This window comes from Rhinatrema bivittatum, chromosome 11 (genome assembly GCF_901001135.1).
Source record: "Rhinatrema bivittatum chromosome 11, aRhiBiv1.1, whole genome shotgun sequence".
Classification (NCBI taxonomy): Eukaryota; Metazoa; Chordata; class Amphibia; order Gymnophiona; family Rhinatrematidae; genus Rhinatrema; species Rhinatrema bivittatum.
In genome coordinates, this window is record NC_042625.1 from 100,549,490 (window position 1) to 100,563,833 (window position 14,344).

Consider the following 14,344-nt stretch of genomic DNA (forward strand, 5'->3'; position numbering starts at 1 on the left):
GGGTGTCACTGTGTGGCCCTCTGGTGACCGGGCATTCTCTCTGCCTCCCGCAGTCAGCGCCGATGGCCTGTGCACCCGCCTGAACCAGCCCTGCCAGACTCAGAAGCCTCAGAAGCCCTGGTGGCAGGACGAGTGGGAGGTGCCTCGCCAGAATCTGAAGCTGGTGGAGAAGCTGGGAGCCGGCCAGTTCGGAGAGGTTTGGATGGGTGAGTCAGAGGGAGAGAAAGCTTGCAATAAAGTCACATAAGCAGGACAGGCACCAAGAGTGCAGTAAGGGCAGCCTCCGGAGAAGAACTGAACGATTTTGAATGAGCGAAGCCCCTGGAGAGAGAATTCGCATGCATTTCTTATGAGCAGCTTATAAGTTAGTGGTTAGAGCAGGGGGCTATGAAGCAGGAGACCAGGGTTCAGGTCCTGCTGTCACGCGTTTTGGACGCGCTATTACCTCTCACTGAATAAGGGGTAAAGCTAGCGCGTCCAATCGCGGGTTAAGGGTGCGCTCCATCGCACTATACTGCATCGGCCTGTTAGACCGTGAGCCCTCTGGGGATAGGGAAATACCTGCAGTACCTGAATGTAATCTGCTTTCAAGTCCTGAAAAAAAGTGTGAAACGCGGAATATAAAAATCTAAATAAACAAGTAAGGGCAGGACGAGGAGGCTCCTGAGTTGGCAGGGGCAACTGGTGCCTTGCACTGCCTTCCTCAGCAAGGAACTGCCGAAGTAATTGTGTCCTTGAAGGAGGAAAAGAAACAATGGCAGGCGGTTTCAGGATCTGAGAAAAACAAAGAAGTCCTGGATAAGAATTTAGAAAGAAGGTCAGAGAAGTGGAGCTGAGCCCTGTCCAATGTGAAACGATTGTTGTTATTCTCTGTGAGCCAGGAGAGGAGGCGACAGTCACTTACCTGTAAAATCTGGGGTGAGGAGGGAGTTCCCATCACGTGTTGGGGTGACAGATGGAGTCTGATTATTTGAGGCTTTGGGGGGTGCAGGGTGTCCCATTACCTGCCAGCAAGGCAGTCGCTAGAGAAACTGGTGCCTGGGCAAGAATTGCTTTCAGTGTCCCCATCCCCCTTTGGGCTCACAGCCACACAGACTGAATCAAAAGGTCAGCGTTACACCCGTTTCTTCCCCCCACATCATCGTGCAACATCCCTGCCTGTGAGGGAGAGTGGTGGGGAGACGTCCAATAACCTGAGAGGGAGAGCGGTGGGGAAATGTCTGGTTACCTGTGAGGGAGAGCAGTGGGGAGAGGTCTGGTTAACTGTGAGGGAGAGCGGTGGGGAGACGTCCCATTACCTGTGAGGGAGAGCGGTGGGGAGACGTCCCATTACCTGTGAGGGAGAGTGGTGGGGAGACGTCCAATAACCTGAGAGGGAGAGCGGTGGGGAAATGTCTGATTACCTGAGAGGGAGAGCGGTGGGGAAATGTCTGATTACCTGAGAGGGAGAGCGGTGGGGAGAGGTCTGATTACCTGTGAGGGATAGTGGTGGGGAGATGTCTGATTACCTGCGAGGGGGAGCGGTGGGGAGAAGTCTGATTACCTGTAAGGGAGAGCGGTGGGGAGAGGTCTGATTACCTGTAAGGGAGAGCGGTGGGGAGAGGTCCGATTACCTGTGAGGGAGAGCAGTGGGGAGAGGTCTGGTTAACTGTGAGGGAGAGCGGTGGGGAGACGTCCCATTACCTGTGAGGGAGAGCGGTGGGGAGACGTCCCATTACCTGTGAGGGAGAGTGGTGGGGAGATGTCCAATAACCTGAGAGGGAGAGCGGTGGGGAAATGTCTGATTACCTGAGAGGGAGAGCGGTGGGGAGAGGTCTGATTACCTGTGAGGGATAGTGGTGGGGAGATGTCTGATTACCTGCGAGGGGGAGCGGTGGGGAGAAGTCTGATTACCTGTAAGGGAGAGCAGTGGGGAGAGGTCTGATTACCTGTAAGGGAGAGCGGTGGGGAGAGGTCCGATTACCTGCGAGGGAGAGCAGTGGGGAGAGGTCTGATTATCTGTGATGGAGAGCGGTGGGGACACATCTGGTTAACTGTGAGATCATGAGAGGTCTTGAACGAGTAGATGTGACTCGGTTATTTACACTTTTGAATAATAGAAGGACTAGGGGGCATTCCATGAAGTTAGCAAGTAGCACATTTAAGACTAATCGGAGAAAATTCTTTTTCACTCAACGCACAATAAAGCTCTGGAATTTGTTGCCAGAGGATGTGGTTAGTGCAGTTAGTGTAGCTGGGTTCAAAAAAAAGGTTTGAATAAGTTCTTGGAGGAGAAGTCCATTAACAGCTATTAATCAAGTTTACTTAGGGAATAGCCACTGCTATTAATTGCATCAGTAGCATGGGATCTTCTTAGTGTTTGGGTAATTGCCAGGTTCTTGTGGCCTGGTTTGGCCTCTGTTGGAAACAGGATGCTGGGCTTGATGGACCCTTGGTCTGACCCAGCATGGCAATTTCTTATGTTCTTATGTGAGGGAGAGCTGTGGGGAGACGTCCGATTACCTGAGAGGGAGAGCAGTGGGGAGACATCCGATGACCTGTGAGGGAGAGCGGTGGGGAGACGTCCAATGACCTGTGAGGGAGAGCGGTGGGGAGACGTCTGATTACCTATGAGTGAGAGCGGTGGGGAGATGGCTGGTTACCTGTGAGGGAGAGCGGTGGGGAGAGGTATGATTACTTGCGAGGGAGAGTGGTGGGGAGATGTCTGATTACCTGTGAGGGAGAGCGGTGGGGAGAGCTCTGATTACTTGTGAGGGAGAGCGGTGGGGAGACGTCTGATTACCTGTGAGGGAGAGCGGTGGGGAGAAGTCTGATTACCTGAGAGGGAGAGCGGTGGGGAGATGTCTGATGACCTGCGAGGGAGAGCGGTGGGAAGACGTCTGATGACCTGTGAGGGAAAGCAGTGGGGAGAGGTCTGATTACCTGTGAGGGAGAGCGGTGGGGAGATGTCTGATGACCTGTGAGGGAGAGCGGTGGGGAGAGGTCTGATTACCTGAGAGGGAAAGCAGTGGGGAGAGGTCTGATGACCTGTGAGGGAGAACGGTGGGGAGACGTCTGATTACCTTTGAGTGAGAGCGGTGAGGAGAGGTCTGTTTACCTGTGAGGGAGAGCAGTGGAAAGAGGTCTGATTACCTGTGAGGGAGAGCGGTGGGGAGAGCTCTGATTACCTGTGAGGGAGAGCGGTGGGGAGATGGCTGATTACCTGTGAGGGAGAGCGGTGGGGAGATGACTGATAACCTGTGAGGGAAAGCAGTGGGGAGAGGTCTGATTACCTTTAAGGGAGAGTGGTGGGAAGGGGTCTGATTACCTGTGAGGGAGAGCAGTGGGGAGACTTCTGATTACCTGTGAGGGAGAGCAGTGGGGAGACGTCCGATTACCTGTGAGGGAGAGCGGTGGGGAGACGCCTGATTACCTATGAGTGAGAGCGGTGGGGAGACGCCTGATTACCTATGAGTGAGAGCGGTGGGGAGATGGCTGGTTACCTGTGAGGGAGAGCGGTGGGGAGATGGCTGGTTACCTGTGAGGGAGAGCGGTGGGGAGACATCCGATGACCTGTGAGGGAGAGCGGTGGGGAGACGTCCAATGACCTGTGAGGGAGAGCGGTGGGGAGACGTCTGATTACCTATGAGTGGAGAGGGAGAGCGGTGGGAAGACGTCTGATGACCTGTGAGGGAAAGCAGTGGGGAGAGGTCTGATGACCTGTGAGGGAGAACGGTGGGGAGACGTCTGATTACCTTTGAGTGAGAGCGGTGAGGAGAGGTCTGTTTACCTGTGAGGGAGAGCAGGGGAAAGAGGTCTGATTACCTGTGAGGGAGAGTGGTGGGGAGAGCTCTGATTACCTGTGAGGGAGAGCGGTGGGGAGATGGCTGATTACCTGTGAGGGAGAGCGGTGGGGAGATGACTGATAACCTGTGAGGGAAAGCAGTGGGGAGAGGTCTGATTACCTTTAAGGGAGAGTGGTGGGAAGGGGTCTGATTACCTGTGAGGGAGAGCAGTGGGGAGACTTCTGATTACCTGTGAGGGAGAGCAGTGGGGAGACGTCCGATTACCTGTGAGGGAGAGCGGTGGGGAGACGCCTGATTACCTATGAGTGAGAGCGGTGGGGAGACGCCTGATTACCTATGAGTGAGAGCGGTGGGGAGATGGCTGGTTACCTGTGAGGGAGAGCGGTGGGGAGATGGCTGGTTACCTGTGAGGGAGAGCGGTGGGGAGACATTTGATTACCTGTGAGGGATAGCGGTGGGGAGAGGTCTAATTACCTGTGAGGGAGAACGGTGGGGAAATGTCTGGTTACCTGTGAGGGAGAGCGGTGGGAAGAGGTCTGATTACCTGTAAGGGAGAGTGGTGGGGAGAGGTCTGGTTACCTATGAGGGAGAGCGGTGGGGAGATGTCTAATTACCTGTGAGGGAACGCTGTGGGGAGAGGTCCGATTATCTGTGAGGGAGAGCGGTGGGGGGGACTTCTGATTACCTGTGAGGGATAGCAGTGGGGAGAGATCTAATTACCTGCAAGGGAGAGCGGTGGGGAGAGGTCTGATTACCTGCGAGGGAGAGCGATCAGTATTAAAAGGGTAAGCAGAAATGACAGGAGGCGGGAGGCACCTTATAGAGGAAGCAATCTACTGAGGCTTGAGCTTTCAAGGACAGAGTGCACTTTGTCAGATGCATGAAATGTGGTACAGGAGGTGGGTGAGATAAATGGGGATAGGAGGCACTTTATAGAGGAAGCAATCTACTGAGGCTTGAGCTTTCAAGGACAGAGTGCACTTTGTCAGATGCATGAAATGTGGTACAGGAGGTGGGGGAGATAAATGGGGATAGGAGGCACCTTATAGAGGAAGCAATCTACTGAGGCTTGAGCTTTCAAGGACAGAGTGCACTTTGTCAGATGCATGAAATGTGGTACAGGAGGTGGGTGAGATAAATGGGGATAGGAGGCACCTTATAGAGGAAGCAATCTACTGAGGCTTGAGCTTTCAAGGACAGAGTGCACTTTGTCAGATGCATGAAATGTGGTACAGGAGGTGGGGGAGATAAATGGGGATAGGAGGCACCTTATAGAGGAAGCAATCTACTGAGGCTTGAGCTTTCAAGGACAGAGTGCACTTTGTCAGATGCATGAAATGTGGTACAGGAGGTGGGGGAGATAAATGGGGATAGGGAGTTTGCCTAATTCACTGCCTTCTCTTTGTTCTGTATCCTCCCCACTGCCTGCACTACCCTTCATGCATCTGATGAATTGGACTCTGTCCATGAAAGCTCATGCCTCAATATATTGGTCATCTATAAAGCGCCACCCCAACTCCTCTCATTTGTGCTACACCAGACCAACAGGCCTGCCCCTCTGAAGATCCAAAACAATAAGCAGGATCACAAACATCAGATAAGAGATTCTGACCCCTGACCCACATGCTACAAATCTGCCTTCTGCCCCCATACATCATCCCTCTTCCTCCCCATCTCCTAACCCCATAACCATCATTGCATCCCCGCAGAACTACCTGCCCCCACAACCCCTGCGCGAAGCACCATTTCCTGCCCCCCCACACACGTGAACCCCCCTGTGCTTGAGCACCCTGTTCATTGGAAGATTTTACTGCTAGAACGCAGCAGAGGATGTGCAGCAGAGATAAGAATCAGCAGAGCACAGGAAATGTTTCTGAACTCATGGGAACCCTTTAGCTGCCCTGATACTGCTGTGTGTGCGTGTGTCTGTGTGTTTGTGTGTGTGTGTGTGCATGTGTGTGTGTGTGCATGTATGTGTGTGTGTGTGCGTGTGCGTGCGTGCATGTGTATATATTTGTGTATGTATGTGTGTGTGTGTGTATGTGTGTGTGTATGTATGTGTGTGTGTGTGTGTGCATGTATGTGTATGTATGTGTGTGCTTTTGCGTGTGTGTGTGTATGTGTGTGCGTGCGTGCGCGTGTGTGTGTGTGTGTGCACGGGGGGAGAGAGCGCGTTCCCCAGGGCTGGCTGCATAGGGTGGGTCTCTGTGGGTGTAGTATATCTGCATTTACATGTTTTGGGTGTTTTGCATGTGCACATGTATGTCTTATGTCACACTGGAAATCACCAAGACTTGGTTTTCCTATTGAAAGAAAGGAAAGGCTGCAGCAGGAAAGCAGAAACATGCACAGGGGCTCTTTAAGCAGATTTGGGGATAATGTGTGAGGGGAGGGGGTCTCTTCTGAGCCTTGCAGGGGGCTTTGAGATATCGGTTTTAAGGTGGGGAGTTCCAGGGACGTGGCAGTTGGGGAGGGGTAAGGGAACTATTTATTTGTTACTTTTATTGATTTCTTTTCCACACTTCAAAGCAGATTACATTCAGGTACCGCAGGCTCACAAGGACAGGAACTACCTGCAGAGCCACGGTGGGGCTCTAATGCTCATTAAGCAGCGTGCATTGCGTGATACACGTGACAGTTTACATGCCCTGCCCGGATTAAGCAGCATGTGTTGCGTGATACGTGACAGTTTACATGCCCTGCCCGGATTAAGCAGCGTGCATTGCGTGATACACGTGACAGTTTACATGCCCTGCCCGGATTAAGCAACGTGTGTTGCGTGATACACGTGACAGTTTACATGCCCTGCCCGGATTAAGCAGCACGCGTTGCGTGATACGTGACAGTTTACATGCCCTGCCCGGATTAAGCAGCGTGCGTTGCGTGATACACGTGACAGTTTACATTCCCTGCCCGGATTAAGCAACGTGTGTTGCGTGATACACGTGACAGTTTACATGCCCTGCCCGGATTAAGCAGCGTGCGTTGCGTGATACACGTGACAGTTTACATGCCCTGCCCGGATTAAGCAGCGTGCGTTGCCTGATACACGTGACAGTTTACATGCCCTGCCCGGATTAAGCAGCGTGTGTTGCGTGATACACGTGACAGTTTACATGCCCTGCCCGGATTAAGCAGCGTGCGTTGCGTGATACACGTGACAGTTTACAGGCCCTGCCCAGATTAAGCAGCGTGCGTTGCCTGATACACATGACAGTTTACATGCCCTGCCCGGATTAAGCAGCGTGCGTTGCGTGATACACGTGACAGTTTACATGCCCTGCCCGGATTCCCTCCCCTGTTACTGTGAGCTGAGCAGGAATTTTGCAAAGCAGCTCATGTGGGCGACTTAGAAAGTTGTCAGCCATGTTAACAGGAATCAGGAGCCTCAGGGCCGTGTTGTAGATCTAAAGGGCGATGCAGAATGTAAAAACTCCTGATGCCCTGCTCACCCTAGGGCGCCACTGAGGAAACTCCCGGCTCTCCAGGTCCCCGTCCCCCCCCCCAACCTCTCCCTACTCCCCATCTCCCGACTCATTGATTTCCAGTGTACACCCCCCCCCCTCCGAGCTCCCCCCGCACCCCGAGCTCCCCCCGCACCCCGAGCTCCCCCCCCCTGAGCTCCCCCCGCACCCCGAGCTCCCCCCGCACCCCTAACCGCCCTCTCGCCCCAGGCCTGATTGCACCATTTTTCAGACCTTGTGGCAGGATGGTGGCCACGAGGCCGAGGTGCACTGCTGTACCTGCCCCGGTCATGTGACCAGGGAAAGGTCACATGGGCCCCCACATCGCAGCCTTTAGCAGGTTTGAGGTTAGGGTGCGAGGGGGGAGCCTCGCTGACTCTGTAGCAGGATGTGTGGGTGTTTTTAATAACGAAGAGACTCCCACCCCCCCTGGGGCCTGTACCCCAGTCCTTCTTTAAACATTGGGGGGATATGGGGCTTGGGGAGACTCTTTACTGGTTTATGTTGGGGGTGGGCGGGCCATCGTCACGCAAACCTCCTTTCTATTTTGAACATTTGACTGTCGAGGCTGAATCTGAAGTGGTGGCCCCTGGGGCTGACACGGGAGAGGGGCCCCCTGTCAGGGTGAGTTTCAGCCCCCTCCCCAGCACCACCTCCTTCCCACAGTCCATCGGTTACAGCTTACAGCTGTGGGGGAGGGGGAGGGCAGCGTCGTAGTCACCAGGGATGAGCATTCTTGTTTTTATTGTGCATAAGATATTGTGGTTCATGATGTAGCACGAGGAATCAAGTATAAACCCCCTCCCCAGTCAGCACCAGGGCCCTGTGAGAAGCTCTGAGCTGATGCCACGTAAGCTCTCCCTTTCTGTCTCTGCAGGTTACTATAATGGGCACACCAAGGTTGCTATTAAGAACCTGAAGCAGGGCAGCATGTCTCCTAACGCCTTTCTTGCTGAAGCAAACCTGATGAAGAGTCTTCAGCACCCAAAGCTTGTCCGCCTGTACGCTGTGGTGACCCAGGAGCCCATCTACATCATCACAGAGTACATGGAGAATGGTCAGCCCCCCCCTGAATAGACGTGACGGAGGGCTGGGCTGGGCACTGACCCGCAGGGGGAACGGGAGTAGCCAGAGACCGCGGGAGAGGAGGTGATCAAGTCTCTGGACAGGGAGGTGGATTACTCTGCCCAGTAATCCGAAGGCCTTATCTGCAAAAGGTGGAGGCAGTTCATGGAAGGTCTCCCAAAATGATGCATGATCTACATCATAAGAACATAAGAAAATGCCATGCTGGGTCAGACCAAGGGTCCATCAAGTCCAGCATCCTGTCTCCAACAGTGGCCACACCAGATGAGACTTAAGAATCCAAATATGTTGTATGTCCTAGAGAAGGAGAGAAAAGTCTAGAACGTGAGCTGACAGTATGAGACGCAGGAAGACAGTAGGGAGGATGAGGAGGGGTGCTGGCAAGTTATGGGGCCCAAAACAGAAAGCCAGAGACTTGCCGAGAGGGGAAAGCCAGAGGTCACTGCACCAGGAATGACGGTGGCCAGACTGGATGGGCATTAGATTCTATGGGGTTGCAGCTGGTTATAGCACAGGTTGTAGATTTCCCTCTGCTCTGAATGCTTTCAGTTTATTTGGTTAACTGTTTAGCCAGTTAAGTTAGAGGCATTCCAGGCAGAGTTAAATTAGCATATCCAGCTGTCTCTGATCTTCAGAGTTATGCCAGAGAGGAATCATGAAGTTAGCCGGATGGGTTTATTTGTTTAAGTAGGACTTTATCTGGTGAATATTCAGCAAAGTGCCAATTGCCAGTGCTCCACTGAGTATCCTTCACAATTTCTCTGGCTAACTTTAGCAGGATAAATTGTCCGCATGCCATGATACTGAATATTGACCTTAATTTTTCTATTTTAATAACAGAGCCAATCCTAACATAGATAGAGACTCAAGGATCTACTGTAGGAAGAGATCTAAGAATCCATTATAATCCACTGTACAGAAATGTTTCTGGAGATTCACAATACATCAACATAGAAGATCCAGTAATCTAATGAATGAGATCCAGTGATCTAATTAAAATATCTGTTGACCTAATATAGAAGACCCAGTGATCTAATGAATGAGACAGTCATCTAGTACATGAGATCCAGTGATCCAATGAAAAGATCTGATGATCTAATGCATTAGATAGTCACCCAATATGTAAGATCCAGTAATCTGAAAATATATGGTGATCTAGTATAGGATAACCAGTGATCTAATACATGAGATCCAGTCATCCAAAACAGAAGATTCAGTGATATGCATGAGATCCAGTCATCCCAAAACATAAGAGCCAGTTATATAATGAAAAAAATCTGGTGATCTAATATAGGAGAACCAGTGATCTAATACATGAGATTGTTATCTAACACAGAAGATCCAATGATCTAATACAGGAAGTAGAGCTCTAATGCATGAGATCCAGTCATCCAATACATGACATCCAGTCATTAAAACATTTGGTGATCTAATTTATTTATTTATTTATCTGTGATCTAATGTAGGAGATCCAGTGATATAATACATGAGATCCAGCCATCCATTACATGAAATCCAGTCATAAAACATTTGGAGATCTAATTTATTTATTTATTTATTTGTGATCTAATGTAGGAGATCCAGTGATATAATACATGAAATCCAGTCATCCAATACTTGAGATTCATTGATCTAATCAAAATATCTGGTGATCTAATATAGGAGTCCTAGTGATCTAATACATGAGATCAGACATCCAATACAGGAGATCCACTGATTATTTATTTATTTTAGATTTTTATATTCCTCTTTCCGGCATTTCAAAGTGGATTACGTTCAGGACCTATAGGTATTTTCCTATTCCAGAGGGCTTGCAATCTAAGGTTGTACCTGAGGCAATGGAAGGTAGAGTGATGCATGCGATCCAGTTGTCTAATACAGTGGATCCAGTGATTTAATGCATGAGATCCGGTCAACAATACATTAGATCCAGTGATCTAATTAAAATATATGGAAATCTAGGAGAACCAGTGAACATGAGATTGTTATCGAATACAGGAGATCCAGAGATTGAATGCATGAGATCAGTTGTCCAATACATGAGATCCAGTGTTAAAATGGAAAGATCTGGTGATCTATCAGAGGATCCTGCCATCTAATACTTTAGATCATCATCAAATACAGGAGATCTAGTCATCAGATCCACTAGATCCAGTGATCAAATTAAAATATATAGTGATCTAATAGGGACATTGATCTAATACACTAAATCCAGTCATCCAATACACGAGATCCTGTGATCTAAATACAATATCTGGAAATCTAATACATGATATTCAGTTATATAATACAGGAGATCTAGTGAACTAATAAAGTGGATCAAGTGATCTAATTCATGAGATCAATCCCCCAATACAGATGATCCAGTGACCTAAGACAGGAGGTCAATTAATCTAATACATGATATCCAGTCACATAACTCAGGATCCAGTGATCAAATGAGATGTGTTCCAATATAAGGGATCCAGTGATCTAATACAGGAGATCTGTGATCGAATGAAAGAAGATCCAGGAATATAACACAGGAGATCCTCTGGTCTAGAAAGAGGAATTCCAGTGGTCTTATGGGAGTTTCAATGATCAAACAAGAGGAGATCCTGCGTCCACATGTGTCAACAGATGTAAAGTTATGGTTGAAGGCCTGCCCTTCTATTGAGGCAAAGTTGAGCCTGTTGGGGCATTGATGAGACTTTTTGGCTTGTTTTGTGACAGGATAGCACCCTTCTTTCATGGCTTCTGACATTACTCAGTAAATTAATTTGTCAAGTTTCTAGTTAGATCCTGGCAGGGCTTATTAAGTGCCCCTAGGCACAGGAGTAGGGAGGGATGTGCTGAACTTTCTCACAAGCATGGTCATGGCCTTTCTGACGGGATGGTACTGCCCAGGCTGAGCGGCTGCTCTTACTCCCTGTTAGGATGCCAGTTCTTGAATTTGTTCCATAATAGGGAATGGTGTCACATTTAAAGGGATGGATTCAGAGTGAGAGATGTTCTATTTGGAACACAGAAAGCAACGGGGGGGGGGGGGGGGGGGGGGGGGGGGGGGGGGGGAGCAGGAAACTCCACCCTAGCTGCATGACCCTTCCTTCCCTCCAGCACAAAGGTCAGGCAGGGCTGCACATACTTTGGACTCTCTAGGGGTTGTTACAGGAAAGCCTCCTAAAATAACATTTTCCAGAGATGGAAATGAACACACTCCAGCTGCACAAGGCCAAGAGAGAAATAAAATCCGATCTTTTTCTGACCCTCCACTTCTCTCCCTCCCTTTCCATTCTCATCCCTGCCTGCTCTATTTGTCCGTCTTGCCTCACGCCTTTCCTCTTTCTCTCCTGCGCCTGTGCACGGGTATTCCTCTAATGTGACTATCCTGAGGGAATGTACATAGCGAAACAGTGGAGGGGAATAGGGCGGCTCTGACTGAGCTATAAATATACTTCCCTGATCTCAGATGGAGGACCCAGGAGAACTGGGCTCTGGCAGGAAGGGCTGGAAAGGAGCTGGAAAGTAAAACAGGAAACTTAGCAACAGAAGTGTCCAAGTGCCTGGGGTCCTCTGGAGGGATGGAGGGAGGCAGCCATGAGGTGGGATGGAGGAGAGTAGTCAGCAGTCTGACTGCCTTTTTTTTTTGTATTACAGGGAGCCTGGTGGATTTCCTAAAGACTTCGCAAGGTGTCAGACTGGGTATTCACAAACTCATAGATATGTCAGCACAGGTGAGCCCCATGGAAAGGAGAACTTCTCCTCTACCAATACACAAAATCTATATTATGCACATTAAACCTCTGGGTTTCCTGAAAGAAGGTGACTTCCAGATTTTGAACTATATTCATAGTCCAAGATAATGCTTGGTGTTGGCAGAAGACAAGATTATGGGCCATGAACAAAGAGCCAGTGGGTGGAGAACTGCACTGAGAGGGTATTCTGTGTCACTCAACAAGGAAACAAACATAGGATTCTGTATAAAGCATACCGTATCCTGGTTAGACTATCAATGAAGTAAATCTAAAGAGTCTGGCTAAACCATTGGTGTGATAGGCACTTTGTGCACAGATGTGGTCAAAGGGATATCCAAATTTGAGATTATGTGCCCATATGTGTTGGAGAAAATGGGTGGGTATGAGATTATCTGCCCAGGTGTGGTCAAGGGGATATCCAGATATGGGATTATGTACTCAGCTGTGGTGGAGAAGAGGTCAATTATGATATTATGTGCCCAGATGTGGAGAAGATGTGCAGGTATGAGATTATGTGCCCAGATGTGGTGGAGAGGATGTGCAGGTATGAGATTATGTGCTCAGATGTGGTGGAGGAGATATCTGGGTTTGAGATTATGTGCAAAGAAGTGGTGAAGATGCCTAGGTTTAAGATTATGTGCTCAAATGTGATGGAGAAGATGTCTGGGTTTGAAATAATGTACCCATATGTGGTGGAGAAGATGACTGGGTTTGAGATTATGTACTCAGATGTGGCGGAGATGTCCAGATATGGTATTATGTGCCCAGATGTGGTGGAGAAGATGTCCAGGTATCATATTATGTATCCAGATGTGGTAGAGAAAAAGTGCGGGTATGAGATTATGTGCTCAGATGTGGTGGAAAAGATGTGTGGGTATGAGATTATGTACCCAGCTGTGGTGGAGAAGATGTGCAGGTATGAGATTATATACCCAGATGTGGTGGAGAAGATGTGTGGGTATGAGATTATGTACCCAGATGTGGTGGAGAAGATGTGTGGATATGAGATTATGTACAGAGCTATGGTGGAGAAGATGTGTGGGTATGATATTATGTACCCAGCTATGGTGGAGAAGATGTGTGGGTATGATATTATGAGCCCAGCTGTGGTGGAGAAGATGTATGGGCATGAGATTATGTACCCACCTGTGGTAGAGAAGATGTGTGGATATGAGATTATGTACCCAGCTATGGTGGAGAAGATGTGTGGGTATGAGATTATGTGCTTAGCTGTGGTGGAGAAGATGTGCGGGTATGAGATTATGTACCCAGATGTGGTGGAGAAGATGCGCGGGTATGAGATTATGTACCCAGCTGTGGTGTAGAAGATGCGCAGGTATGAGATTATGTACCCAGCTGTGGTGGAGAAGATGTGCGGGTATGGGGTGGATTTTCAGAGCCCTGCTCGCCTAAATCCGCCCAAAACCGGGCGGATTTAGGCGCGCAGGGCCCTGCGCGCCGGGAAGCCTATTTTACATAGGCCTACCGGCGCGCGCAGAGCCCCGGGACTCGCGTAAGTCCCGGGGTTCTCCGAGGGGGGCGTGTCGGGGGCGGGCCCGGTCGTTGCGGCGTTTCGGGGGCATGTCGGCAGCGTTTTGGGGGCGGGTACGGGGGCGTGGCTACGGCCCGGGGCGGTCCGGGGGTGTGGCCGCGCCCTCCGTACCCGCCCCCAGGTCGCGGCCCGGCGCGCAAGAGGCCCGCTGGCGGGCGGGGATTTACGCCTCCCTCTGGCAGGCGTAAATCCCCCGACAAAGGTAAGGGGGGGGTTTAGACAGGGCCGGGCGGGTGGGTTAGGTAGGGGAAGGGAGGGGAAGGTGAGGGGAGGGCAAAGGAAAGTTCCCTCCGAGGCCGCTCCGATTTCGGAGCGGCCTTGGAGGGAACAGGGGTAGGCTGCGCGGCTTGGCGCGTGCCAGCTATACAAAATCCATAGCCTTGCGCGCGCCGATCCAGGTTTTTAGCAGATACGCGTGGCTCCGTGTGTATCCACTAAAATCCAGCATACTTTTGTTTGTGCCTGGAGCGCAAACAAAAGTAGGCTATTCGCGCTCCTTTTAAAATCCGCCCCTATGAGATTATGTACCCAGCTGTGGTGGAGAAGATGTGCGGGTATGAGATTATGTACCCAGCTGTGGTAGATAAGATGTGCGGGTATGAGATTATGTACTCAGCTGTAGTGGAGAAGATGTGAAGGTATGAGATTATGTACCCAGCTGTGGTGGAGAAGATGCGCGGGTATGAGATTATGTACCCAGCTGTGGTGGAGAATATGTGCGGG

At 50.3% G+C, this 14,344-nt stretch overlaps 1 protein-coding gene across 1 annotated transcript in view; it reads left to right on the top strand.

The window, feature by feature from the left end:
* LCK (LCK proto-oncogene, Src family tyrosine kinase) overlaps positions 1-14,344 on the top strand; it is a 45,762-nt gene that overhangs the window by 17,455 nt on the left and 13,963 nt on the right. Inside the window, exons 8-10 of the mRNA XM_029571463.1 lie at positions 54-206; positions 8,127-8,306; positions 11,972-12,048. Of these exons, the coding sequence (XP_029427323.1) occupies positions 54-206; positions 8,127-8,306; positions 11,972-12,048 (410 nt within the window). The remainder of the gene's footprint in view (positions 1-53; positions 207-8,126; positions 8,307-11,971; positions 12,049-14,344) is intronic.